We start from the raw sequence: 27458 nt of genomic DNA, 5'->3' as shown, positions 1-27458 counted from the left end.
GCGCAATGAGTGCTCGCCTTGTCGAGGTTACTACCCACGATATCTCACTCACCTACAGGGTTATATCCAGGCGAAAATGTCGCAATCGCGGTTGAGTTTTTGCACCCAAAACCAGGAGCCCCAGAAACAAGATTTCTCTTCCTTAGTTTGGCACCGTTAGGATTTTAAGTCCACAGTACCTAATTTACATAATGTTTGTTTCGTTTACTTAGAAGTACTTCCTGTTTGCAGGAAATTCAAATAACCTCCATGTCCATGTTACTGTAAAGGTAAACAATGTTTAAGACGATATTCAACAAACAATGCGACCAAACAGTTAACTAAACATTTCGATTTATTCACTGAGTGATAGAAAAAATCATATTGGAACAATAGAATAACATCATTAATTGCTTTTAGGAGCTATTAGCTGTACTGAAGCATGACTGTCTGATTGATGATTACATACTAAATTATCGATAGAACAACGTTCCCGCTTTAAAGAGTCGTGTGTATCGCTGACACGCTCACTAACACTAAGCATACAAGTAGTTTGATAAGGTTCCCTTGACGTCACAACCTGGCCTCAATATATTCACCGCGTATGACAACAGCTCGCCATTACACTTGCCACCCGAGTCTGTTGGATGTTTATTAAGCCGGAATTCAAACAAATGTTGGGGATATACAAAACTATAGCCGTCTTTCTCGGTACACTGTCGTCATTGCATGCTGCAAGTACAGGTAATGTTTCCAGGTTTCTACAGGTAGATAGTGACGCTAAGTGACACAAAGGTTTATCAAACAGAGTGTAATTTCTGGACTACCTTGATGTTTGTATTCGATAATCCGGATAACATCGGCACACAGTCAATAACCATACGGAAGGCATGCCTTGACAGCACACTCTATGAAAAATCTATGTCAAAATCTATATCTGAAGCATTGTGCTTAAGAATTACATAGTGATGATATGTCTGCTGAAAAAAATGATCGTAACCTGCCCACTGTTGGCTCCTTATTAAGACGTGCATGGGAATCGATAATTCGAAACATAATAATGCTAAACCACTCGGCATTCTACTTGTCAAGGTAAATCATGGGTCTCTGATTGCTCACTAGTTAAACAAGGTCACTCATATCTTTGCCTGTGTTGTCAACCTTTCAAAACTCGATCATTGGTGAAGAAATGACCATGTATTGAAAGATTTTGTACCGAACACTAGAGCGTCTAGGGAGCATAAGAATTTAAAGAGTGAAAACCAGTGTTTAACAAGGACACTTTGTGGCCCACCGGATCAACGTTAGTTATTTAGAAATTATATTCAGGCATTTATCTGATCGAGAACTTGATCTGCTCATGTTAACGCATCCATGTTTATATGTACTTGATGCTAATCTGTGTAAAAAAGGGATACTTTAGATAAATTTTAGGAACTTCAGGATAAAGGTTTGTACATGGAGTTATGTGACTCTGTTTTACATGGCATTGTTCTCTCAGTTTAGATGTATTTTAGGACTTTAAGATAAGAAATTAACATTAAGTTTATGTTTTACATGGCACTTGGTTTATGAAGTTACATTATCTGGCATTGTTCTTGGGATGCGGGATACGTAATGCTGACTATATGTGCAGATTAACACGATACCCCAGGTGAAAGTGATTTACCTGTGAGGGTTAAATATAGCTTTGTTTCTGTTGGTCTGAGCATGAATCTTGGATAGCGACCAGGCAGGATACCGTGCCCGATTCGCCCTTGTTGTACTTGACGCCGTAATTCAAGTTAAGCTCTCAAATAAAGAACCTACTAATTGACTTCTGGGATTGAACGATAGCTATATCGTCCCTTAGGTCTGAGATGCATTATTTAGATATTTGTAGTTGATCTAAGTGCTTCTTTTCACACATGGGATTCACATAAATGTTTTTGAAATATTACCTTTAAAAATTGTATTTTGATTTATATCTAACCAAAAACTAGAGTTTAACAATACGACAAAATTTAACGACACATTTCCACTACCTAAAAAGTAGAAGCCAGTTTATGCTCTGATACTTTCTTGAAAAACCATTTCAACTATAAGCATATGTGTACATGTGTCATTGATTGTCTTTCCAGACAGATGTTTCGAGGAAATCACACTTACTGGGGACACAGTAAACATAACATCGCCAGGATATCCAAAACCTTATGGCGCGTAAGGATCAAATGTTAAGATCAAATGTTTGTGCAGTAAGAGACTGGGTGCTAACATGATAACGTTCAATTAGATGACCCCACGTGCAGAGAAAGGCCTTATATAGAGTCGTGATATGGTCAGGATAAGTGTTGCACTGTGGAGGGGCGAGGTAACACTCTTTAATTGATTATAGATATACGATCTTGCTACATTGTAAATGGTTTGCCCGTTTGATGAATAACTTCAGCTTATAAATATTCCTACCATGATCACTGTTTATTTCAGAAACGTGTCTTGCGGATGGGAGATACACACATCGACACCATATCGTCGAATTGGCATTCACATTGCAAATTTTCCTTGGAATCGTCCCTAAATTGCCAATTTGACAGTCTGTCTTTCTACGATGGTACGTATATCATTTGCAAATAGTTGTATCATTAAAGACGGCCCTGGTTAAAATTCAGGTTAGAAGAAGGCAATTGAACAATCAGCAATAACATTAAGATCGTTAGTTTTGTCAACAGTGTACATGGTTTCAGGCCTAGCCTTTGCGATGAAAACAGAATAGAGATGTTATTTACATTCAGTCGCCTACCACCTACACGAGATGTACAAAACATTACAACAACATAATGTCTATACATTTATTTGTTGGATAGATATAAAACATTCTTGCCGAGCCAAAATATGCACATTTGTTCAATGTTCCTAATCGTGGACTATTGAAAAGTAAATACATTTTGTACATATCGGGTCGAATGCAGCAACATCTTTGCACAATTGCTGTATTTCGTTTTCCAATGATGGACAAATAAACAGGTAATGTAACGCTTCTCCTACGTCAGAAACTGTGTATCCTATACAAACTGGGGGGTTTATTTATGTTTTAATCTTTTGTCCTGATGTATTGTTGAGATAAATTACATATTAAATAATCAATATCCCATAGCCGATTGAGTAACTGCAATAACATGAACACGTGTCTGACAAAATCTATCATCATGATGTTGACTATTGTGACATTTTGGTCACCAGGGCCAAACAGATCCAAGGTACCCATGTTCAAATTTTGCGGCGAAGAATCAACCCCGAGCAGCTTCCTCAGCAGCAGAGACAGCATGTACATAGAGTTTATCTCTGATTCTTCCAAGAATGCAGCAGGGTTTCGCATCAACGTTATGGATGTTGAACGTGAGTGACACCCTTCTTTTTAGCGAATTCTACCGAACAGATCTTGGTACAAACGCCATGACTGATTTTGAAAATGAATTCATTTTACCTGTCATTCCCAAAGTGTTTTGTTTGTCTCAGCGTTCGTTATGTGGTTTAGAGGAATATACAGAATAACTTTTATACAAACACTCCTCTGTTTATAGTATGTTACCACTGTCCAACATGGAAACTATAAAAACGTTAAATGTTGCCAAATTTCTGCAAGACCCTGAGCTTTAAAAGTATGCCTCTTGGTTCCAAAAGATTCACAGCATCTCATCATACAAATATGTTCAGATATTCAATTCTATATCCTCTTGATACAGTTCATAGAGGATTGGCAACATACGTAGAGCATAAAATATAATTTACGACTTCGCATTGATTTTTATTGTAAAAATCAATAACCTTTTGTTTAATATGTACTCTCTCTAAAAAGAAACGCATCATGAAAGTAGCAATTTCATGTAGCAATGAATTAACACGTGATTCATTTTACAAAAGGTTTTGCTCTGTTTATGAGTCCTATGGTGTTTATGTTTTGAAACATCATAACAAAACGCACCATCCGTAAAATACTCGTATTTAACAGCATGATTTTCAATTTCGGCGTGTAGTGTCAGAGAATACACAATTCACATGTAATGCACGTGAAAGTTGGGAATCAGATAGTCTCAGTGATGGGTATAAAAGGTTGATCGCTTTCTGTCGATTATTCACTGTATTTGGAATATTGTTAACGAACGCAAAATGCCACGTCTAAGTGAAGCAAACCGTCATATCGCCATTGGTCTGCTTGAAGCTGGCCAGTCTCAACGTGCAGTTGCCCGACGCATGAATGTTCACCAAAGCACCATTTCACGGCTCTGGGAGAGATATCGCCCGCAGATGCCCTCGTAGTGGGCGACCTCAAGCGACCACTGCGGCGCAGGATCGCTTCATCCGGGTACATCACCTGCGTCCTCGAACAGCTACGGTGACCAGTACCGCTCGACAAATACCCAGATTGAGGAGGCTTTCTGCAGAGCGTCAGAGCGTCAGGAACAGGTTGAGAGAGGCTGGTTTACGTGCCAGAAGACCTTATTTTGGCCCTGTGCTTCGTCAACAACATCGTCGACATCGAGTTCAATGTGCACCAACTTTCAGGCCTGGAACCTACCGAATCGGCGTAGAATCTGGTTCAGTGATGAATCACGATTTCTATTGGAACGACGCGATGGAATAATGTGGGTGTACAGACGTCGACGTGAACGTTTCGCCGACGCTTGCGTTCCCCAGGTGGACAGATTCGACCGGGGAAGTGTTATGATGTGGGGGGTGATCACCTACCGTTGGAGAAGTGATTTGGTGATGATCCAGGGCAACCTGACAGCTCAACGGTACTGTGACGAAACCCTACGCCCACACCTCCTTCCAATCATTGATCGCCAGAGGGAGTTGTTTCAACAGGACAATGCCAAGACCGACACAGCACCTCACACTAGAAACTTCCTCCAGAACCACAACATCAATGTGCTCCTCTGACCCTCAAGATCACCGGACTGAAACCCGATCGAACATCTGTGGGATGCCCTGGACAGACGGGTGCGACGCTGTAACCCTCAGCCCCAGACACTTCAGCAACTCGCACAGGCACTACAGGCAGAGTGGGCTGCGATTGGGCAACACGAGATTCTGAGGCTTATTCGTTCGATGCCGAGGCAATGCCGTGCAGTTGTGGATGCCCACGGTGGTCACACGAGGTATTGACTTCAGCGGCACCACACCTCTCCATGTGACACTCAAACTGACTTTCCTCGAGTTGGTGCCAAAGACGGATAAGTCTGCATTCCCAGTGTGCAATTTCATTGACTCATAAAGCCCACAAGATGTTTCAAAATAAACATAAAAATACAGTTGAAATTCCTATATGCGTTTCTTTTTTGGGAGAGTATACATACGGTTTAATATGCGTTAAGGGCCAACACCAATATCTATTGATACTCAAAGGATTGAAAAACATAAAAACCTTATTCAATGTTTACCTTAATGTTTGAAAACTATTGTAGAATGCGGTGGAACGTTGACAGCAACATCACAACCACAACACCTCACTTCTCCGGGATATCCTTACACCTACTTCAAGTAAATTGATCTTTATTCAATACAAACTGTTGTTGAAATCTGTCATTTCTTTAGTTGGTAACGTCTCCTCAATTCACCAGTTCATGAATGCTATAAAATCACGTTTATAGGGGACCGAACTTATTGAAGACAACTTTATAAGGTCATGAAGGAGTTAGAATACCCGGAAACCATCTCTCCGTGATGTGTATCACTCCTGAATTCACTTTCTCTCTATTGCCCATATTTTAATTTCGTTTTTCTTGTTTTGTGGAAGGTATACTGTAGTAGACAAGCTCTGATCTTTAACACAATTCTAGCATGAGTTTTGGCCTATGCTTTGCACTAAACATTTGTTAACAAGATATTTATTTGCACTTATTTACACTTTATTTATACAAATAATATTCTAAACAATCGCAAGTGTAATTGACTGTGACAAACTGTCACTTCTGTTTACTCATGTTCCTATCCAACATCATAACGTTAATTGTGATTCAGAAGAATCAACATAGAGGCATGTTATTGTTTTCAGTAACCTTAACTGCACATGGATCATTACAGCGGAAAATGAAACCGATACAGTTGGACTGAGAGTTCTAGATTCAGATATTGAGAAAGCTCCATCTGCCTCAAATGCCTGCCGCTATGATGTCCTTCGTGTTTATAATGGATACACGGCTGAAGGTACCTAATGCTTTTTGAAACTGACGGTAGGAAAGAGGAAGTACGTATCATTGAGGTAGTTCATTTAAAGGCCTCGCACATGATATTACATGAAACATTATGTACAAGCCTAATAAAGCAAATTACATGAAAAACTAGGATCGTTATGTGGAACGAATATCGTACACTTACATGCATACATGGGCGTGCCATGTACAACAGCATGTGAAATCGTTTCACCTTAGTAATGCCACTGGTATTTATGGTCAGGCTAGGGCTCTGGTATATTAAAACTAGAAGAAACTACTTACAGATGCCAGATTTTGACCTGTTTGCTTTCGTAATCAGCATTTTTTTATCAGCATCATTCACTCATCCACAAACTCATGACGTTGTTTATGGCTGCTGAATGTAAGACAAATGCTTTTTATGCACACTGATGACAAAGGTACTGATACTGTCGAGTACTGGGCAGTGATACATGCATGACCTACTTTGGTTCACTTTCAAATGTGTGTGGAATATGAAACCATTGGTGCACTGTAGGTTGCTGTTAGCAAATGTGTGTCTGTTAATACATGTTTGACTATTGGTATAACATTGTAACAATGATACATAATATATATTTAGGTTGCCTTAGTCAGAAATAATTTTATATTCCAGCTGATCAATATCTAGGGCAATCCTGTTCAAACCAGATGCCCAGATACCAGAGTTCGAAGAATTCGCTGGTAGTACAGTTTACCACCGATATGAGCACAACTAAGCAAGGCTTCAGGCTACAATATACTGCACGAAAAGGTATTTGTTTCACGGCTTGCTGTTAGATTACCAGCGTGTTGATATTATTTAATACAATTGAACGTTGATGGCGCGATCTTATTTATCCAGATTTAACTGTGTGATATTGGCAGAATCACACACTACTGTCTCGGCAGTGATTACTTTCATCAAACCACAGATACATTTGTTTGTACCTCTTCGACTTAAGTCTGTACATGCATCAGATCATCAGAATACTTTGTTTCTATGAGTTTAACAGGTTTATGTATTATGACAGATCTGAAAATAAGAACGAGTCATAGTTAACATAATAGAATAATGAAAATAATGTAAATATAAACTTCACAAATGTATAGACTTGGAAACTTTTAAACTACTTTTAAAGACTCTAAAACGATGATGTCACTATTATTCTGAACTCCTGACCCAGCACATTTAGAACTTATCACTGAGACAGGACAAGGCGCTAGCACCTGATAGAGTCACCACTAGGATAATTAAGTGTAGTGGTGTAACAATGAACTTTCACCATCTGCCATTGTTTTTGTAACTATAATTTCTGAATAGTTGATACTTTCCTGTGGAATGGGCTAAAGGTTTACTCAAAATATACAACAAGGAAGACAAGTAAACAGATAATAACTACAGGGATGTTACCATAGGTGATGTTACGTGTAAAATATTTATTACCAATAACATAGGATATATTGTATTGAACACCAGATTAACAACCTTTTACTGTGTATGGGATACAATTTCAGATCCGCAGGTATGGTTTAGTTACACCTTTGTCTTTTGCTGGCTACTCCTTTGTCTTATTTCACAAACAGTGTATTTGTGTAATGGGCTGTGGTGACAACAGAATTAGAATAAATGTGATATTAATTAGAATACATTTGTCGTTGACAGTTGGTGACTGCAACAATACGTATCCTGTGTATTCCTCCCCCCAAGTCATTGTGTCACCTGGATACCCGGACTCTTATGAAAGGTATGTTAAATGTACTGTAAAATGATGTCTATCCGCACGCCGCCGCTCAAACCTAACACACATGGAGGATAACGAATCAAAGCAAGCATTACTGCATTTTAGTAAGTCACATAGAAAGAATGTAGGTCCAGATGAACAGATGTGCAAAGCAGTTACGCCTACGTTCACTTTTATTTGATGTTATACACCTGCTCATGCGCGATGGTATACATCTGCTTATGGGCAGAGTATTTAAGAAAGTACGTTGTTCCTGCATGACTGGAATGTCTTGATTAAGTATTTGCTTAATACCGTATGGGGTGTCATCCCAGAATATGGCCTATTCTTATTAGCATTACAATGGCAAGAGTGAATCACCTCATGTTGTAGATGTCCTGGAGAATATTAATTATAGAAATGGGTTTTCTTACGAGTTAATTCCGTGGTGCGTGTTGCTTACTTTATCGGGGGTGGGGGGCTGGGGGGGTGGTGGGTTCTTCCTTACTAAACTGACCTTTTCAATGGCTGTAAGGACTAAGATCACATCACGGAACACATCTCAAACACCCAAGCTATCACAGAAATATTGTACAACTGAAAATGATGCACGCTGTTCCATAAAGAGAATCTTTTACACACTTCTCTTGTCGCAGTTGTATAATGTCCAGACAATAATATACCTATCTATTAAAATTGTTTCAGGAACTTGGAATGCTTCATAATACTGGCCGATCTATCACAATCAACGCCAGGAAACTTGAAACTGGACATCGTGGACTCGGATTTAGATGGTGCCTACCCAAACTGTGAAAATGACTCGGTTACTCTTTATCAAGGTGTGTGAGTAATGTTCAAAACCATGGAACAAGACCTATGCGTTGTCGACTCAGTTCAAAATACGTTTGGGGCGGTGGGGTAGCCTGGTGGTTAAAATATTTGCTCGTCACGCCAAAGACCCGCGTTTGATTCCCCACATGGGCACAATGTGTGAAGCCCATTTCTGATGGTCTTCACCGTGACATGCTGGAATATTGCCAAAAGATAAAAGCGTCCTAAAATTAAACTCACTCATTCAGGGACAACCTCAAGGCCAGGCTACGCTTCCTCCATCGCGAAATGCAAATTTAACGATTACGTACTAAGAATTGTTGGGAACAAAACCTCACAAAGATAATTGAATCGAGACATATAATTATCGGCAAATCACATAGCAAACTTCGACCAGTTCTTTAAGTGGACTCAGTCAGTCGATTTTATGCATTGGTGAATGTTTACAGATTGGCAGAATTAACCAAAACACCAAAAGAGTAATTCAAAATATAATTCAAGGGTGAGGAAAGAAGAGGTTTAATTGCTCTTCTGTATTTGTTTGTAAGTGTCTATATGTTTTGAATGTAGGTCAGAGAGGGAGCCGCATTGGAGAGATTTGTGGTGATTCTTCAACAACCCCAGTGGGCCCTTACTACTCCAACGGATTAGTCATGACAATGGTGTTCAAGACCAACGGTGACACAAGTAGTCGGGGCTTCCGAATCCGTGCTTCACACAGCATACGGAAAGGTATGTGAAAGACCTGCAGAAGTATAAACTCAGTCTAAAGTTGAATGACGTACATAATATTCGAATGTTAGGACACCATGTCGTATTCTGCAAACGGTGTAGGCCTCCGAAATAAAATGATTGAATTCGTCAATATTACAGTGGTACCACCTCAGTCAGGAAACTGTGGCTCTCGGTTCCTTAATGCGACCACAAATCGACAGTTCTTACAGTCCCCTGGATACCCTGTACGATATCAAAAGTAAGTATTCATTTAGTACCTGTGTGTTTACATGAGTATACATCAGCGATTGACTTTGGTAGATCTACACTGACCATTATTCAGTGACATAGCTATATTTTCCATTATGCGATTACTTAAAATGAAAATATGAAATAGATAATAAAGGTAGAGCTCAGTCTCCATTTACATGGCGATGCTACTGAAATGAATTCTTCTTACAGCAATGAAGACTGTCGGTGGACAATAACGGCTTCTAGTCCAAATATGATGGTGCGCATCGAAGTTATCGACTCGGATATAGAATCTAATGATCGAAGTTACGTAACCTGCAGATATGACCATGCTACGGCTTATGACGGTGAGTTATATGTAGTCTCTACTTCCATGATGAATTGATAACGACCAAGACCAATGTATTGATCCATTGCCTTTTTGTTCTTTACAAAATCAAGGGGATGAAGGACATTTTTGTATATTCCTATGGAGTGAAGACTGACCACACAATGACTGTTTGTTCTTCATCCAGCTACGGGGGCGGTGGGGTACCCAAATGGTTAAGGCGTCCGCTCGTCACGCCAAAGACCAAGGTTTGATTCCCCACATGGGTACAATGTGGGAAGCCCATTTCTGGTGTCCCGCGCCGTGGTATTGCTGGAATATTGCTAAAAGCGGTGTAAAACAAAACCCACTCACTCATCCAACTACGTGACAGTAGTCTGTAAATGATCGAGCCTGGACTGGACAAAAACAGTGATTGACGTCATGGACTTCGATCTACGTTACTGCGTTACGTAACATTACGTTACGCTATGTGTCAAGAAAGTCAGACACCCCGGTCGTACCTCTTTTAACTGTCATGGGTTGCTGATGATCATTTTTCACTTTGATCAAACTAGGCCGCCTCCGTGGTGTAGTGGTTAGAGCGTCCGCCCGGAGATCGGAAGGTCGCGGGTTTCGATCCCCGACCGCGTCATACCAAAAGATGTTAAAATATGTTACTTGTTGGTGCTGCCTGGCGCTCGGCATTAATGGGTACAACAAGGACTGGTCGGCTCGGAGTCAGTATACTGTGTCTGAGTGGGGTATTCATGCTTCACTGCGGCATGGTATCTCAATGAGCTAGCACTATAAAACCAGCTTCAGTCTGGGCTAGTACAAGCAGCCGCACATACACATACACACGCCTGCACGTCGTCATATGAGCGAAATATTCTCAAGCACGACGTTAAACCCAATTTCACCTCACCTTGATCGAACTGTCAAACGCATATCTGCCCAACACAAGGACTAAATGTTTATCAAATGTTATTTTTGAAGGATCTTTTTAATTAATTATCATTTAATAGTCGAATTTTTAAAGGAAATAGAATTATTAGATAAATTTTGTATCTATGAAGGGGGGTTAAATTATCGTAAAACTATTGTCCTCCTGAGAGGGTACATAAGTCCCAAAACTTTCAAAGTTAAATATAAACTTACCAGATTTTTAAACGTAGTAAAATCGGCTAAACGTGTCCTACAATCGCCAGCAGCAGAAGGGATGGTGTAAATCCAACTAGGGTTCATTCAGGTACTATAAGTCCCCATGGTCCCTAGTATGGTGATCTACCTTCAGTTGTTGGCGATCAGTGGCCTGTTTTTATAATGTATCGTCCTCTATAGTTAAAGTATTTTAGATTTCATGATTAGTTGTAAATATATATCTGTGATAGTCTAGTTGGTTTTACTGTCCTTTGTCGACAGCTATTAAACAAATTGATTACCTTGTTTTCATCGCTATATGGCTGTAATATTGCCAATGCGATGTAAAATTTTAACTCACTCACTTCTTAATAGAATTAGTTTTCATTTAGTTATATTTATCAAAGGAAATTTATTAATACATTTTGATAATAGTGTTTATTGTAATTAGTAAGTGATTGTGATGAGGTAATAGCTGTACCTTCAAAGGGGGTCAAATTAGTGGAGTTACGTAAGTCCTTGTTTGTAATTCAATGTATTTTAGATGTTGTAAATAACATGAATTGAAGAATATTTTTTTAAACGTTCAGCTAAATTTAACCTGCCCGCTCAGGTAGCGAAGGTGCTGTAAGTCCACACGGTCCCTGGTATGATGGTCCACCTTCTCTCGAGATCTATAGCCCGTTTTCATATAGTACCGTTCTGACATCTGTTTAGGACAACTTGCTAGTTTTCTGTGATACACCAGTTGTTTGACTGTTTATTATAAACCGGTTATCATCGTCTAAATTTATACCTATTAATGTATTATTGTTCTTGCTATGATGTGACTAAAATATAATACCCCTAAATATTCACATATTCATGTCTTTCACTTTCCAAAACCAAACGGTGGTGGTTCTTGACACTGTGGATATGTAAACGAGAGAAGACATCTGACAGTTAGGGCCCCTTTTCACTGACACAAGGTCACCACTTTATTCCTTCTACTCATTGTATCCAGAAACATGAGAACTGCAATGTCTGCAAAGGTCCATTTTCACGAAGAAGCTACTTATGATCTTGGTGCCCATTTTACATTGTATTGTCTCAAATAGTTTCCTACTTTTAAAAATATTACTAGCTAGTTTTAACTCTTTTTGTGATACTCTAGTTATTTTACAGTCCGTCGATGACTAGGTATTTAATTACTTGTATTTATTGTGTATGTACAACATTTCTCGTCACTATATGGCTGAAATATTGCCGGGGTGACGTTAAAGTTTAACTCACTCACTAAGATCTTGGTAACTGGAGAAAGCGTTCTTGAAGACAGTTGCTACAAGCAAATTTCATTTCACACAGGAAATGTCTACGAATTGTAACGTATGATCAACGTGAAAAGAAAACAAACCCATGTCAAATATTCCACCAAATCAGGCTCATAGATTATCCACATTCCTTTCCAAACTTTGGACAAGTGGAAATGAAACTATTTGGATCCTCAAAACCGCAAAATATTTGCTTGAAAATTTGCAACCTCTGGAACAACAAAAAATATGTTAAAACATTTGATTTTTCACCATGTACACCACAATCCAAAGTCACCAACTTATTCATTTAAATTACAGCAATGTCAAATGAAGTTCACTTTGAAATGAATTGCCAGAAAAAATAGCATTCATAAACCGACTCACATTATTTTAAATTTAAACACGTACTGGTGCTGAAAACCTGCTGATAGATCAAGGTATCAGCAGTGTCATGTAGGATAATCCCGCTTGACTGTGTTGAATATTCCATCACAAGGGATATCACAAATCTCAAACTATGAAGGATCTTTTTAGTAATGTCAGTTCTCATTTAATTATTGCATGTTTGAAAGAATTAGATTTGTTAAATGATTTGTAAATAGATAAATGGTATTTTAAACATGGTAGTATAAATTTGCAACTGCGATTATTAGTGGCTGTATCTTCGAAGGGGGTTAAAGTATCGTAAAATTATTGTCTTCTTGAGAGGGTACGTAAGTCCCAAAACTTTCAAAGTTAAATTTTTGCTTACCCGATTTTTCAACGTAGTACATTTGTCCCTTTAAATTTTGGCTAAACTTGTCATACAATCGCCAGCGGCTGAAGGGATGGTGTAAGTCCAACTAGGGTCATTGCAGATAGCGAAGGCACTGTAAGTCCCCATGGTCCCTAGTATGGTGATCTACCTTTTGTTGTTGGCGATCTATAGCCCATTTTTACATTGTATTGTCCAGAAATAATTTTCTACTTTTAAATATATATGCCAGCTAGTTTTAACTCAATCTGTGATAATCTAGTGGTTTTACTGTCCTTCGTTGACAGGATTGTATATATTATATGTATGTATTATTAATTTAGAACTAGATTTGGTCACGATATGGCTGAAATACTGCCGATGTGACTTTACATCTTAACTCACTCACTCATTTAGGATAACATATAGCCTTCTTCCTGGACACTGTAATCCAGATTGTTTTTTATGTATAGAAAATCTTTCTCATCAGTGCCCTGCTTGCTCATAACAGTCGTTCTTACGAAATATTTACATAATTGTGCTTAGATATCTTTTTAGATTTGGCACCAATGAAGGGCCACCTCCTCGTGGTGGGTGCTGGGTCACGCCAAGCGCCCTTCAACCCCCCGTTGTGGACCCGGGGGGATATTAGGTCCACCAACCCGTTTGCCGTGGGTTGCGCCCCTGTGTCGGTGGAGGACGGGATTCTGGTGGTTGAGGGCACTGGTTCCAGGAACAGTGTTCCTTTGCCCAATACACCACTTCGACCCTTACTTCACCTAGACGGGTGGTAGAACTGGCCCGGTTTTATCAATCGGCTGGTCACGCCATGCCCTGTGCATGGACTACATTCTTATGCACTTATTGTATATTATTGTGCATTTTTGTCTTTGAATGTTTGAATTTCAAATGATATTCTATATCATATGTTTGCCTAGAGTCCTATGCCAGAAGGCGGTGGCTCATGGGCCAATCTGGTGATATGGACCGCTGATTACTGTGTTGGTACAGGAAAGTGCCATGGGCCGAACCAGCCTGACATTTCTCCTTTATTAACAACAGCTTTTCATGTCCTTATTTCTGAGTATGGCATTCCTGTAACCCTGGTGTCGTAGGTTGGCTTCCACTACATCACTGTCCTTGTTGACACTCGATGGCGGGTGGGGAGCAGGGATGCTGAAACTTATTCTTACAACATGGCTTCAACTGCGCACTCTGGTTCGTCGAAAAATAACAAACGCCGACATGTGGATTCTGTTTCCTCTGATGATGATGTCTCATCACAAGTTTCAACTTTTTGGCCAAGATTCCTAGTTATTTCATCTGCTGATGGCAATGCCCTAAAACTGAATCCCTTTGCAATATCTAAGGGAATCCAAAGTATCTGTGGGGAAGTGAAAAACGTCACTCGTCTTCGTTCTGGATCAATCCTCGTAGAATGTGATCGGAAACAACAATCAGTTAATCTGATGGGTCTTCAGAATTTTGTTAACATACCAGTTGTTGTTTCTGCTCACAAGTCACTTAATTCTTGTAAAGGCATTGTGAGAGATCGTGCTCGCTGTCTGTCAGACATGACAGAGGAGGACATTGCAGCTGAACTGACATCTCAAGGTGTAACCTCTGTCAAGCGCTTTACCAGAAAAACAGAAGCTGGAAATATTGTGAACACTCACACTTATCTTTTCACCTTTTCCTTATCAAAAATCCCCACATCAATAAAAGCTGGTTACTTTAACATTGGAGTGGAGGTATATGTCCCGAACCCACTCCGATGTTACAAGTGTCAACGGTTTGGCCATGGAGCGAAATTTTGCACTGGTATGACAAGATGCTTCCGTTGTAGTGGAACTCATGAGGGTTCTGAATGCACGGATCAGATTAAATGTGCCAACTGTGATGGTCAGCACTTGTCCTCGTCCAAAACCTGTCCAGTATTTGAGCGCGAAACGAAAATATTGAAACTTAAATGTACCAACAACATCTCTTATACTGAAGCAAAAAAGTTACTTTCAGCTCAGTCTCCTCCTTCCGCTAAAACCTATTCATCTGCTGTGACTTCCACTCGTCCAGCCCCACAAATGTCAACGGCGTCGACGCAAACTGACATCTCCTGGGTAAGTGACAATCAGATGAACTATGGCAATACACCAGTATTAACATCCGCCACACAAACAGAATTTCCATCCACAACTCAAACTAAATCCTTAGATACAGTGAATGTACAAGATATCAATCAGGATGACCCCCATTTATCAAGAAAATCAAAAAAGCAAATGAGGAAAAAAGCCAGGGCACTCCAGCACTTGGAGGAGCTTTCTCCCTCAAAATCCCCCGTAGAGGTTCAAAATGTGTTTGACCCTCTGGAGATGGAGGTGAGTCCCTCACTCCCACTTAACAGGAATAGGACTTCCTCCCGTTCTCGATCTCCAGTTGAAGCTCCATGACCGGATGCAATATAGTTCAGTGGAATTGCAGAGGACTGAAGAATAACTTCAATGAATTACAATTACTAATACAAGACCTTCAGCCGTCAGCATTCTGTCTCCAAGAAACATATCTTAAAAGTACTGATACCTTTAACTTAAGACAATACATTGATTATCATTCTTTTTCCCCTCCAGGGGATAAAGCTACTGGAGGCGCTTCTATTTTGGTGCGGCAGGGTATTATACATAGCCCTGTCTCACTTAATACAAATCTTCAGACTGTTGCTGTTCGTTTAACTCTGCACATAGCACTGACACTGTGCAGCTTGTATGTACCACCTTCCTGTAATATTCGACAATCTGATCTTCAAAATCTCTATGATCAGCTTCCAAAGCCATGTGTTATCATGGGCGATCTGAATGGACACAATCCGCTTTGGGGAAGTGTCAACACAAATAGTAAAGGTATAATCATCGAGGAATTCATTTCCGATAATAATTTATGTATTTTTAATGACGATTCAGCCACCTATTTACATCCAGCTACGGGAACATATTCTTCCCTGGATTTATCACTTACTGATTCAACCTTATATGATGAATTTGAATGGATGGTACATGATGACCTATGTGGGAGTGATCACTTCCCAACCATTCTCAAAAACATCAACCCTGGTGATGATCCACCTGTATTCTTTGGCAGGGCTGATTGGGCATTGTATAAGACTCTGTGTGTTGAACACATTACGCATGGATCTTTTGGAACAGTGAAGATCCTATACAGTCTTTTTTCGGATATTTTAAATGGGCTGACAAAACAATTCCACAGTCCTCTGCAACTCCACCCATGGTTTAATAATGAATGTAAACAGGCCAGAAAGTGCAGGAAGAAAGCGGACAAATATTTTCGCAAACATCCTACAGTCCATAATTTAGACAAAGTTAAAATATCAAATGCCAAGGCTCGACGTGCCTTTAAAACAAAATAAGCGTCAGTCTTGGAGGAATTATGTTTCCAAAATAAACTCACGTACACCTATGTCCAAGGTGTGGAACATGGTCCAAAGAATTAAGGGCAAAGGTTCTAAATCTACTGTACACCATCTGAAGGATGGTGATAATCTCTTAACTAATAAAACTGACATAGCAAATAAAATTGGCGAAACTCTTGCCAAACATTCTTCATCATCAAATTATGTCCCTGAATTTCAAAAACACCAGAAACAACAGGAGAAGAAAAGAATAAATTTTAACTCAGACAATGGTGAAGATTATAATGAAGTATTTTCACTCCATGAGCTACATACTGCTCTTGAGCAAGCTCATGATACAGCTACAGGGGCTGATGATATCCACTATCAGCTCCTAAAGCATTTGCCCGAATCGTGTTTGGAAACACTGCTAAATATATTTGATATGATATGGACTACAGGGAATTTCCCAACTTCCTGGCGTGATGCCATTGTTGTCCCAATACCAAAACCTGGCAAGGATCATACAGATCCGTCTAATTACAGACCGATATCTCTAACTAGCTGTGTCTGTAAAACCATGGAACGTATGGTGAATAATAGATTAACTTGGTATCTTGAAACCAACAACCTTATAACCAATATTCAATGTGGTTTCAGGAAAATCGAAGTACCATTGATCATTTGGTACGATTAGAATCCTTTGTTAAAAATGCAATCGTAAATAAACAACATGCCGTATCGATATTCTTTGATCTCGAGAAAGCATACGATACCACCTGGAAGCATGGCATTTTAAAGGATTTACATGATTTTGGTTTGAGAGGCCGTTTACCTCTTTTTATATCACAGTTTTTAAAAGACAGGCAATTTCAAGTCCGAGTGGGTTCTACCCTGTCTGACCATTATAATCAGGATCAGGGTGTCCCACAAGGCAGTATTTTGTCTGTCACATTGTTTAGCATTAAGATCAACAGTTTATCCAAGGTTTTAAATGATTCCATTGATGGATCACTTTTTGTGGATGATTTTAATATTTCTTGTCGCGGTAAGAATATGCATACCATTGAACGACAACTAGAGTTGTGTTGAAACAAAATAAATAAATGGTGTCTTGAAAACGGCTTTAAATTTTCTAAATCAAAAACTAATTGCATACATTTCTGCCGTAAATATAAACAACATAAAGACCCGGCACTGTTTTTAAATGGCAATCCCATCAAGGTTGTAAAGGAGGCCAAGTTCGAAGGTCTCATTTTCGACTCCCATTTAACTTTTCTTCCGCATATCAAATCTCTCAAAACAAAATGCCTGAAGGCACTCGATTTATTGAAAGTCGTGTCTAATTCAAGGTGGGAAGGGGATCAAGCTACGCTCCTACACCTTTACAGATCACTTGTCCGCTCAAGGCTTGATTATGGCTCCATCGTATATGGTGGAGCCTGCAAAAGCAACCTCAAACTACTTGATTCTGTCCATCACCAAGGCCTAAGACTTTGTCTTGGGTCTTTTAGAACCTCTCCTGTTGACAGTCTTTATGTCGAGGCAGACGAACCTTCTCTTAACCAACGCCGTATAAAATTATCATTACAATATATTACAAAATTATATTCAAACGAGTCTAATCCTGCATTTCACTGTGTCTTTAATCCTCTTTATGAGGATTTGTATAACAAAAAATCTTCTCTTGTTCCGCCTCTTGGGCTCAGAATTAAGCCATTTATTGCTGCTGCCGGCATTGAGCTGGAAAATATAGCTCCTTCCCGTCTTCTTTCTTCTCCTCCTTGGCAATTGGTTAGGCCACAAGTTGCCCTAACATTAACATCATTTAAAAAAGCAGAAACTAATGAATTACAATATAAACAAGAGTTTAATCAATTAAAAAGTAAATATAATACATATAAATCCTTATTTACAGACGGATCCAAGGATGGTGGCGCGGTGGCCTGTGCCACTGTCATTGGATCCAGAACATTATCTTCTCGTTTACCAGATAACAGCTCTATTTTTACAGCAGAAGCAAACGCAATACTAACAGCCTTAAAATATATTATAATACACCCTAAATATCAACAATATATCATCTTTTCTGACTCACTTTCTTGCCTTCAGGCTATTAAAAATATTTCTTGTACACATCCACTTTTATTAGAAATTATTGAATTGTATAATAAGCTTGCGACTGGCCAATGCGACATCGTCTTTTGCTGGTTACCCAGCCACGTTGGCATTTCTGGGAATACAATGGCCGATCTTGCTGCCAAGGCAGCACTCAACAAATCTGTGACACCACTTCTGATCCCGTACTCTGATTACAAAGCTGCTATTAGATCTTACATCCGCGATCTGATGCAGAAGAAGTGGGATACCCAAGTAGGTATCAATAAATTACATGCAATAAAACCCTATATCGGTTACACTTACTTTGGTTGTCAGTCCAGATTTGAAGAGGTCATCATACGACGATGTCGTATTGGCCACACAAGATATACTCATGAGTACCTATTAAAAGTTGAGGATCCTCCGTTCTGTATCCCTTGTGATGAAAGAATCACGGTCAAGCATGTCTTGCTTGACTGCATTGAATATTCCATCACAAGAGATAAGTATTTTAATGTCAAAACATTGAAGGATCTTTTTAATAATGTTAGTTCTCATTTAGTTATTGCCTTTTTAAAAGAATTAGATTTGTTAAGTGATTTGTAAATGGATATATATTTTATTATTGGTAGTTTGAATTAGTAACTGAGATTGTTAGTGGCTGTACCCTCAAAGGGGGTTGAAGTAGTGTAAAATTATTGTCCTCCTGAGAGGGTACGTAAGTCCTAAAGCTTTCAAAGTTAACTTTTTGCTTACCCGATTTTTAATCGTAGTATATTTGTTCATTTAAATTTTAGCTAAACTTGTCCTACAATCGCCAGCCGCTGAAGGGATGGTGTAAATCCAACTAGGATCCATGCAGGTAGCGAAAGTAATGTAAGTCCCCATGGTTCCTAGTATGGTGATCTATCTTCAGTTGTTGGCGATCTATAGCCCATTTTTATATTGTGTTGTCCCCTATAGTTAATATGTTTTAGATTCAATTACTAGTTTTACATATATATCTGTGATACTCTAGTTGCTTTACTGTCCTTCGATGACAGGTTTTATAATATATACATATTCCATTACAATGTAAAATGTTCTCGTCACGATATGGCTGAAATATTGCCGATGTGACGTTAAATATTAACTCACTCACTCACTCACTCTTTTTAGATTTGCATATGTGCAGGACCTTTCAAGCCGCTATGCTACCAACGTTGGTCTTCTTTGCCACATGGTCATTGTCATTTCCACTAAATAACTGTAAATACAGAAACTTCTTGGCTTCAGCAAAGTGGTTGACGATCTGTTTCACCCCTGAGGTTACTCCTAGTGTTATTCCCACATATCTCAGTCACGCATTTGCACTTTCCTTCTTTCGCTTATGCTATAATGTCATAATTATTCTTTCCAGGACCATCAATTTTTAATGACACATTATCATCATGGTGCGGCCCTTCACGACCGACCTTTCAAAGCACTGGATCAGCTGTGACATTTCACTTCCATACAGATACAGCAACAGCTAAAAGAGGCTTCAAGTTGGCATACTTTGAAACGAATGGTATTCCCTTTTTACAGTTATTCGCATTCCCCTATGTGTAGTAAATAAAATGTCTGTAAATATACATACATTACGAAATGTGAGAGATGTTAAGAGTCAGGCTCACAGTGGAATAGAGTTTTGAACAGCTGACAAAGTTTGCAGCCTTCAAAATTCTGATAGTCATAGTTCGAATTCCAAATTCCCCGTTATTTCGATCTTGTTTGTCAGCATTAATGATTATGGTACTCTTTACTACATGCGTCGACCTCTCGATGACAAAATGACATGCTATTATATTGCTGAAATAATGTCTTTTTCAGAACCATACCATTGTGGGGGAACTCTGAATGTCACTACGACTGACATCACAACACTAACATCGCCTAACTACCCTGGACCTTACCCAAAGTAAGAAAATGTATACCAACCTGCGGTTGGTGTGCAACAGATATGTATATATGTGAACAACCGGGTCAGAACTGATCTTCACTCACGGCTAGTGTACTAGTTTGTCGTCGTAGCCAATCGACGCACCTGGTGTCAATCACCGGATTGTCTGGTTCAAGCTCTATTAAGTACAGACTGCCGTCACATGACTGGAGTAATGCTGAGTGTGGCGTTAACCAAACACACAAACATAACTTAATGTTCTATAGGAATATTAAATATGATATAAGTAGGTAACACTATTCGACTGACTGACTGACTGAGTTTGGTTTTACTCCGCTTTTAGCAATATTCCAGCAACATCACGGCGGGGGACACCAGAAATGGGCTTCACACATTGTGCCCATGTGGGGATTCGAACCCGGGTCTTCGGCGTGACGAGCCAACGCTTTAACCATTAGGCTACCCCACCGCCCCGTAACACTATTCGAAGTGCACGATGTATACCAATATATTTTAAGCTAGAAACATCAATTGTGTGAACTATCTTAAACGTTGTATATCACCACGTGGTATATCAATCATATGACGCTTGTGATTTGTATTCTGTTTAATTGTCAACAACATAAATAGACGATAGTGAAAATATCAGAATTACCTTCTCCCTCACAACATAGTCTACGAAAATAGTCACAAAATAGAGGAGATTAACAATAGCCAGTGCGTGGACAATACAGGCGTTGGACAGTAGAACTGGACCCATACAGTTTATTACATCACTACTACAAGTTGTGTTAAGAACACCATAAGTAATTTAACATTTCTTCAACAAGATTAATGCTGTACAAGTGTCACAAAAGTATTTATATAACTTCACTTAAACTCCTTTAGGAAAGTTGATGCACATGAAATGCTAACAAATCATTTTTATTCCCAAGGAGCTAATCCACTTGGCCTTCACTACTAAATTTGTCAGATAATATGTTGCGGCGATTAAACTGTAAAGGTAAATAATCCTGCATATTTCCATATTTATTTTCGGTATTATCTTTAAATTAATACTGTAAATTTGAAGTTTCTAAATGAACAACGCCTTGAATGATGTATACCGCTTTAAGCAACCACTGATAATGACGCATTTACCGCTTCACTTGTCATAGAAAGTTATATACTCAAAATTGCATTGTGAAAGGACAAGTTGACCAGTAGAAAGTTGAAATTGTTCCTCTTACCATACACACTTTCGGGGAGGTTTTTTCATATTCTGAATCTTTATGCCCGACTTTTCGCTACATACGTTAAATGAATAAAATCGAAGGAAATAGCACATGATGATTAAACTACTTTCTATCTGACAGACAGTTGAGATGAGAAAAATGTGTTGAGATTATGAACTTTAAGAAGACAGAACACATAGATAATTGATCTTCTGTATTCAAGCGTTCAGTGCTTGTGAAAGTTTACACCTATCAACAAATTCCCTACAGCCATAAATGAAATGTTTGTTTTCTTGAAATTCATAGCATCTATGCCTTTAGTATGCAGCGTGAATATTATATTCTGTTTGCCATTCACGACATCGTGAACGAGAAAATCTTGTATTCTGGTCTGCTCTGATGGCATAAACAAGTATGTCATGATTGTCATTTCAGCCGCCAGGAATGCATCTGGACCATACATGCTCCAGCAAACACGAACATTGAAGCTAAAGTCAGGAACGCATTGTTTGAATCACCATCCCAATGTACATACGATTTCCTGGAAATACACGATGGTAATTATTCTTGAAACCATTTAATAAGTGTGACACAGGAATATGCCAATGCTCCAATTGTATATGTGTCATTGGAACAAGATGTAAACATATTGTGATGAAGAACGTGGAAGGAGGTGGAGGACAGGATATTACACCAATTGCATTCCTTTTGAAAGACTCTGCCTTAGATTTAGCTCGTGGTTTAACCTCTGATGTTCACTAAGTTGCTTTTCATTGGATTATGAACAATATAGTCAGGATCATGGGTTTCCTCAATATTGCAGTGTCAACGTATAATCATTTAAAATTTAAACGTAACAATGATGCTCATGTCATTTGTTTTATGAATATTCAATTTGTGTTAACGTGTTTTTGTGCACAGGAGTAAGTACCAGTACATCAAATGCCGGGAAATTCTGTGGGGATGACACTGACTACATCAGTTCCGGCCACATCATCACCGTAAGGTTTCATTCTGACTCATCAACCAGACGCAAAGGATTTCAAATGCAACTCAAAGCGGGACACTTCAGCGGTAAGGAAGGTGGATGCGCAATTCCAACACTGGATAAACATGATGTTGTATGTAACCTCTGCAGTACACATCACTGGACCGTAACCTTATATTGGCCTTTCTGTTTTATGTTAAGATTTAAAAAAACACCGATAATTTGTACATCACGTTTGTGCATATAACCAAAGTTACGATATATTGTCTAGTTGGTTAACTTCCCACTTGGATAATATACCGTTCACATACATCCATACATGCATACACATACATACATACATGCATGCATACATAGTTACACATACATACATACATACATACATACATACATACATACATACATACATACATACATACATACATACATACATACATACATACATACATACATACATACATACATACATACATACATACATACACGTATCTAAGTATTGTGTCATATAATATTTCAGTTTCTGTGACAGAAGAGTTTTCAGCTTCCTACAGCAGCGAGTACATATATTCTCCGAACTACCCATTTAATTACCCGAGGTGAGTGCTCGTTTTATACGATCATATGTCCTCTCCACAATTCCGATTATTTATGCCGACTATTAATACCATACCGAAACAGGAGGAAGGTAACAAACATTTGGTCAGCCTGTTTTGACTAGATAATGGCAAGCCCATTGTAAACCACTCTATACTACTAAGGTGTGTTAGAAGATATAGATTTAGGCGTGATATAATATAAATGAAATGCTATAAAGATAATAATATTGAAAAGAATAAGAAAAAAACCCATTTCCCTATCATCAGTCCTGAGAATAGTACCAGCTATATATCGTTTCCTGCAAAAAATAGAGTCTGGACACAAGTGATTCACATCATCAGCACCTATTGGGAAACAATGACATGCATCAACCAGGTCAGCGATCCTGACCTCCCGATGGCGTTTTTCGCCTCTTACGACAAACATGGGACGCTGATGATCAATTCTAACCGCAAGATTCATCACGAGTGTTACACTTTACTACGTGTAATAGTTTTTACTAGAAATGTCATGACGTCGTAAGTAGAACAAGCACAAAAAAACATCACCCATGAAAGGTACATATCGTCTACGTCCACTGTTTTGGCAGATCGTATGACTACAATACACGCGTGTTCTGTATTCTAGTAACGCTGACGTCGGCTGGAAGATCACCGCAGATGAATACTACATTATCAAAGTCAACGTTATGGAATCTAGAATCGAAAACTCTTTCGGTTGTGTCAGTGACTACGTGGAGGCATTTGACGGTAAGAGATGGGCCGTTTGGTTTGGCTTTTTTGTTTTTTTCGACAATAACTGATGCTTAAAAGCCAATTCTAATACAGTTACCTTTATTTTCATAATATACTAACATCGAATGATCGAGGTAAACAAATTTTGTGAGTGTGTATTAGTAAATGGTGTGCGTGTTGTCCAGTGTCCAGTGTCCTGAGGTTATGATCTTTGTGGCTTCAGAATAACTATCGGATTCGATTCAAGTGGACACGTCATATAGAACATGTGTCTGCACGGATTTGTAGAAAATATATATTGTTTTACAGGGCCGAATTCCAATGCCCCTTCACTTGGTCGCTGGTGTGGAAAGAGTGAACCTATCAAACGCAGTTCTGGTCAAGTTATGTTCCTGAAATTCAAGTCTGATTCATCTGGTGTTGATCGTGGGTTCAAGATAGAGTATACCAACGAATACAGTTATCATTCACCCGGTAAGTGTGAGACAAGTTGATTATACAATTTAAAACCCCATGTTCGATGTTATCGAGTTGGAAGGAATTTAGGATCAGTCAATGAAGCAGTGTGTGAACAAATATGACTCTTGCTTGTATGTCGTTGATGCAGTTAGGTCCATAGTCCGGGGGTTGTCTGGCCCTTTCTTTGACCTGTGCCCTATATTCCCCTTCTTGTTTGGGCGAACATTTCACTTGCATGTGATTTGTTAAGGCTGCCACGATTGAACAGGATACGCTAAAATACACGAACGTTTAGTATCGTGGCTGTTTGACGGTGGTTTATGGAGATATGCTCGTGGCGTTTTAGAAGACGTTGATGGACTACTTTAGCTCAATTTACCAATGATGAAGGAAGGGATTTGGTCGATTATTATTGCAATCGTAACTGCACTGAATCCTTCTGACTGAATTTAATCCAAATTAATTAATTCATAATTAAAGAACACGAATTACAGTTATATGACAAATACAAAAAAAAAAAATAGTTGGAGGCAACGATGAGGTCTCCTTGGCTTTACTTTCTATCTATTGTATCTGAGGGCTAGATATCACCGTCCAAAACGGAGCCAGAACACGTGTTTTGACAGGCGAGCGGATCTTCCAAATACAGCCGGGGTAGTTAAGTAGTTCCGGAGAAGAAACAGTTCCCTCTTTAAAAGGCTGTATCTTAGGTGTTCTTGGGTCTACGTTCAAAACAATTAGTGGTCTGGAATCACCAGGACATCATCTACCATACTGGCACTCTTTGTGCAGAATCTGCACATTTTGGGAGCAAACTACTCAGAAAAGTGCTGAAAAACATGGCCCAAAACTGAAAACAAAAGTAATTGCCAAACGGTACGTTTTAGCGATTTGACCCGTCCAGGCAAAATTGTTGGGAATTCGATTGTGCAACTGTACAATAATTTGGAAGCGGTGGAACAATTAGTTCTTGAGATATTTGCTGTCAAACGTTGAAATTTTGGAATTAATTTTGAATTATCTCCTCTTTGCTATTGGGCCAAGAGCCTAGAGATGTTTAAGGGGAATATCTACACCTCGGTTCGCATCTGTGTGATTTTTTGTAAGCGATTCGGAGCATTGGTTTAGGAGTTATGTTTGGTACAAAAATCGGCGGAATAATAAATAATAATCCGGACGATTACAATAGGTCTCCTGCCTAGAGGCAAGGAGCCCTAAATATGAATAAAGTTTGTTTTAGAATTAAGCCACAGATAGAAATATTAAATCAATTAGAAACAAACTGGCTGCAGAGTAAACTGTGGTAAGCAAAGAGCTTGCTGAAAACCGTTCATTGCTCTGTTATCGTGCTACACTGACTGACTTTAAAATGGAGTTTTGAAAGAATTCGTGTTATATGTCCTCTTTTGTTGAACAGCCATCGATAATATACTTCAGGTATTTCACTGCATGCTAATTGTAAAAACCGGAGACTGTAAGATGTATATAGCGACATATTTATCAGATTCAAGTAAAGGTAAGCAACCTGTAAAGTTAATGTGTTCTGTTTGTCAGTAGTTCCTGACTATTGATTTATGAAGAAGAGAGATAATAGCTACTGTATACAAATGGTGAAACTATTGTTGAGAGCCAAGCCAAAACTTATAGGTTGTAAATTACAACTCGTAAATTTGGTCCATGATGACTTGGTATATAAACCTTGCAATGCCTTAGTGAGTATTACCTAATGTTTCTGTATCATCATATTTTATAGATTTCGAATCTGATGTTGGAGCTATTGTTGGGGGTACGCTTGGTGGCGTGTTTCTTGTGCTTCTCATAATAAGTGTAATCGGCATATACATCTACAAACACGGCCAACGCACCACCGCCACCAACATTCCAGTGCAATATACTGTAGGCCAGGTACCTGTGATCAACAACTTTGGCCAAGCACACGTCACCAACGCAATGCCCGCCACAACCTTCACTGGACCTCCTGCCTACACACTGGCAGCTCAAGGAGCTGCTATGCCGTCTTCAGGGTACGTCAATGCGGAAGCATTGCCCAACAAATATTGAAGATCAAATTTGTTCAACCGTCATCGATTATTAAAAATAGCACCCCATTGACGTCCAATCAAATGACTTAAGCTGAAGTGAAGAGGTGCTGTGGCGAATAGCTATGGGGTACTTATCCTCATAGAATGGAACTATACACTTGTGTTCGCTTTACACCATGTGTAGTATAATAAAGCATACTGGTGCCCTTAAAAAGTAAACTACAATTAAAGCAAGAACGATGCCTCCAATAGTGCCTTAGAACACGTTTGGTAGTGGTCAGAGGTTTTGTACAGCTTTGTGGCGTCAGCCCATTATTTCAAAAGGTGTAAATTTGGCACAGGATGCACAGGATCATTTGACGATGCAGCTTAAAACAGATAATCGGTAACAGGATACGGCATGATCTGATATGTATTGATTTGTGTATGTTATCTCGCATATTTTTCACGAATGATGTTCATGAAAAAGAAAATAAGATAATATGCGAATTCAGTTTTATGGATATCTTAACAAGAATGTATAAAAATGTATAGTTCTTTGATGCTTTTTTCTCGGAAAACTTCAACGTTGTACAGAAATGGATAATGCCAATTTCAGTGATCATGTATGTTTATCCGTGTCGTGCACAAAACAAATCTCTGACAGTCATGGATTCAGATGATTTTGTTTGAATTGAATTTTAGTTAAACGTCACTTTTATCCTGCAACCAAGATTGGAAATGATCTATGAATATTGCCAACCGCTAAAACACGGTAATTTTCTGTTCTGTTTTTCTGTATGTTTTTAATTTTCAGCTATAATGTAAATAAAGCGACCACGTATGTTCACACTTTGT

General features: G+C 38.9%; 1 protein-coding gene across 2 annotated transcripts; it reads left to right on the top strand.

Annotated features, from left to right (window-relative positions):
- The first annotated feature begins 546 nt into the window (after positions 1-546).
- On the top strand, positions 547-27450 carry LOC124263249 (cubilin-like). 2 transcript variants are annotated; one of them, XM_046697841.1, is made up of 20 exons: positions 547-723; positions 2100-2178; positions 2446-2569; positions 3199-3354; positions 5424-5499; positions 6014-6165; positions 6808-6945; positions 7837-7918; positions 8600-8733; positions 9296-9457; positions 9599-9698; positions 9902-10038; positions 20066-20215; positions 20518-20605; positions 22237-22358; positions 22723-22875; positions 23307-23385; positions 24014-24135; positions 24430-24594; positions 26333-27450. In XM_046697841.1, exons 2-20 carry the CDS (start codon positions 2104-2106, stop codon positions 26638-26640), a joined length of 2523 nt encoding a protein of 840 aa, XP_046553797.1. In that variant the 5' UTR covers positions 547-723; positions 2100-2103; the 3' UTR covers positions 26641-27450. The 2 variants fall into 2 exon arrangements, with proteins under 2 accessions (XP_046553797.1, XP_046553798.1); XM_046697842.1 differs by lacking the exon at positions 2100-2178.
- Positions 27451-27458: the final 8 nt, after the last annotated feature.

The sequence above is a fragment of the Haliotis rubra genome, unplaced genomic scaffold (genome assembly GCF_003918875.1).
Source record: "Haliotis rubra isolate DU_JTF1 unplaced genomic scaffold, ASM391887v1 Scf874, whole genome shotgun sequence".
Classification (NCBI taxonomy): domain Eukaryota; kingdom Metazoa; phylum Mollusca; class Gastropoda; order Lepetellida; family Haliotidae; genus Haliotis; species Haliotis rubra.
Note: the sequence above shows the minus strand (reverse complement) of the source record. Positions and strands in the feature narration are given on the sequence as shown.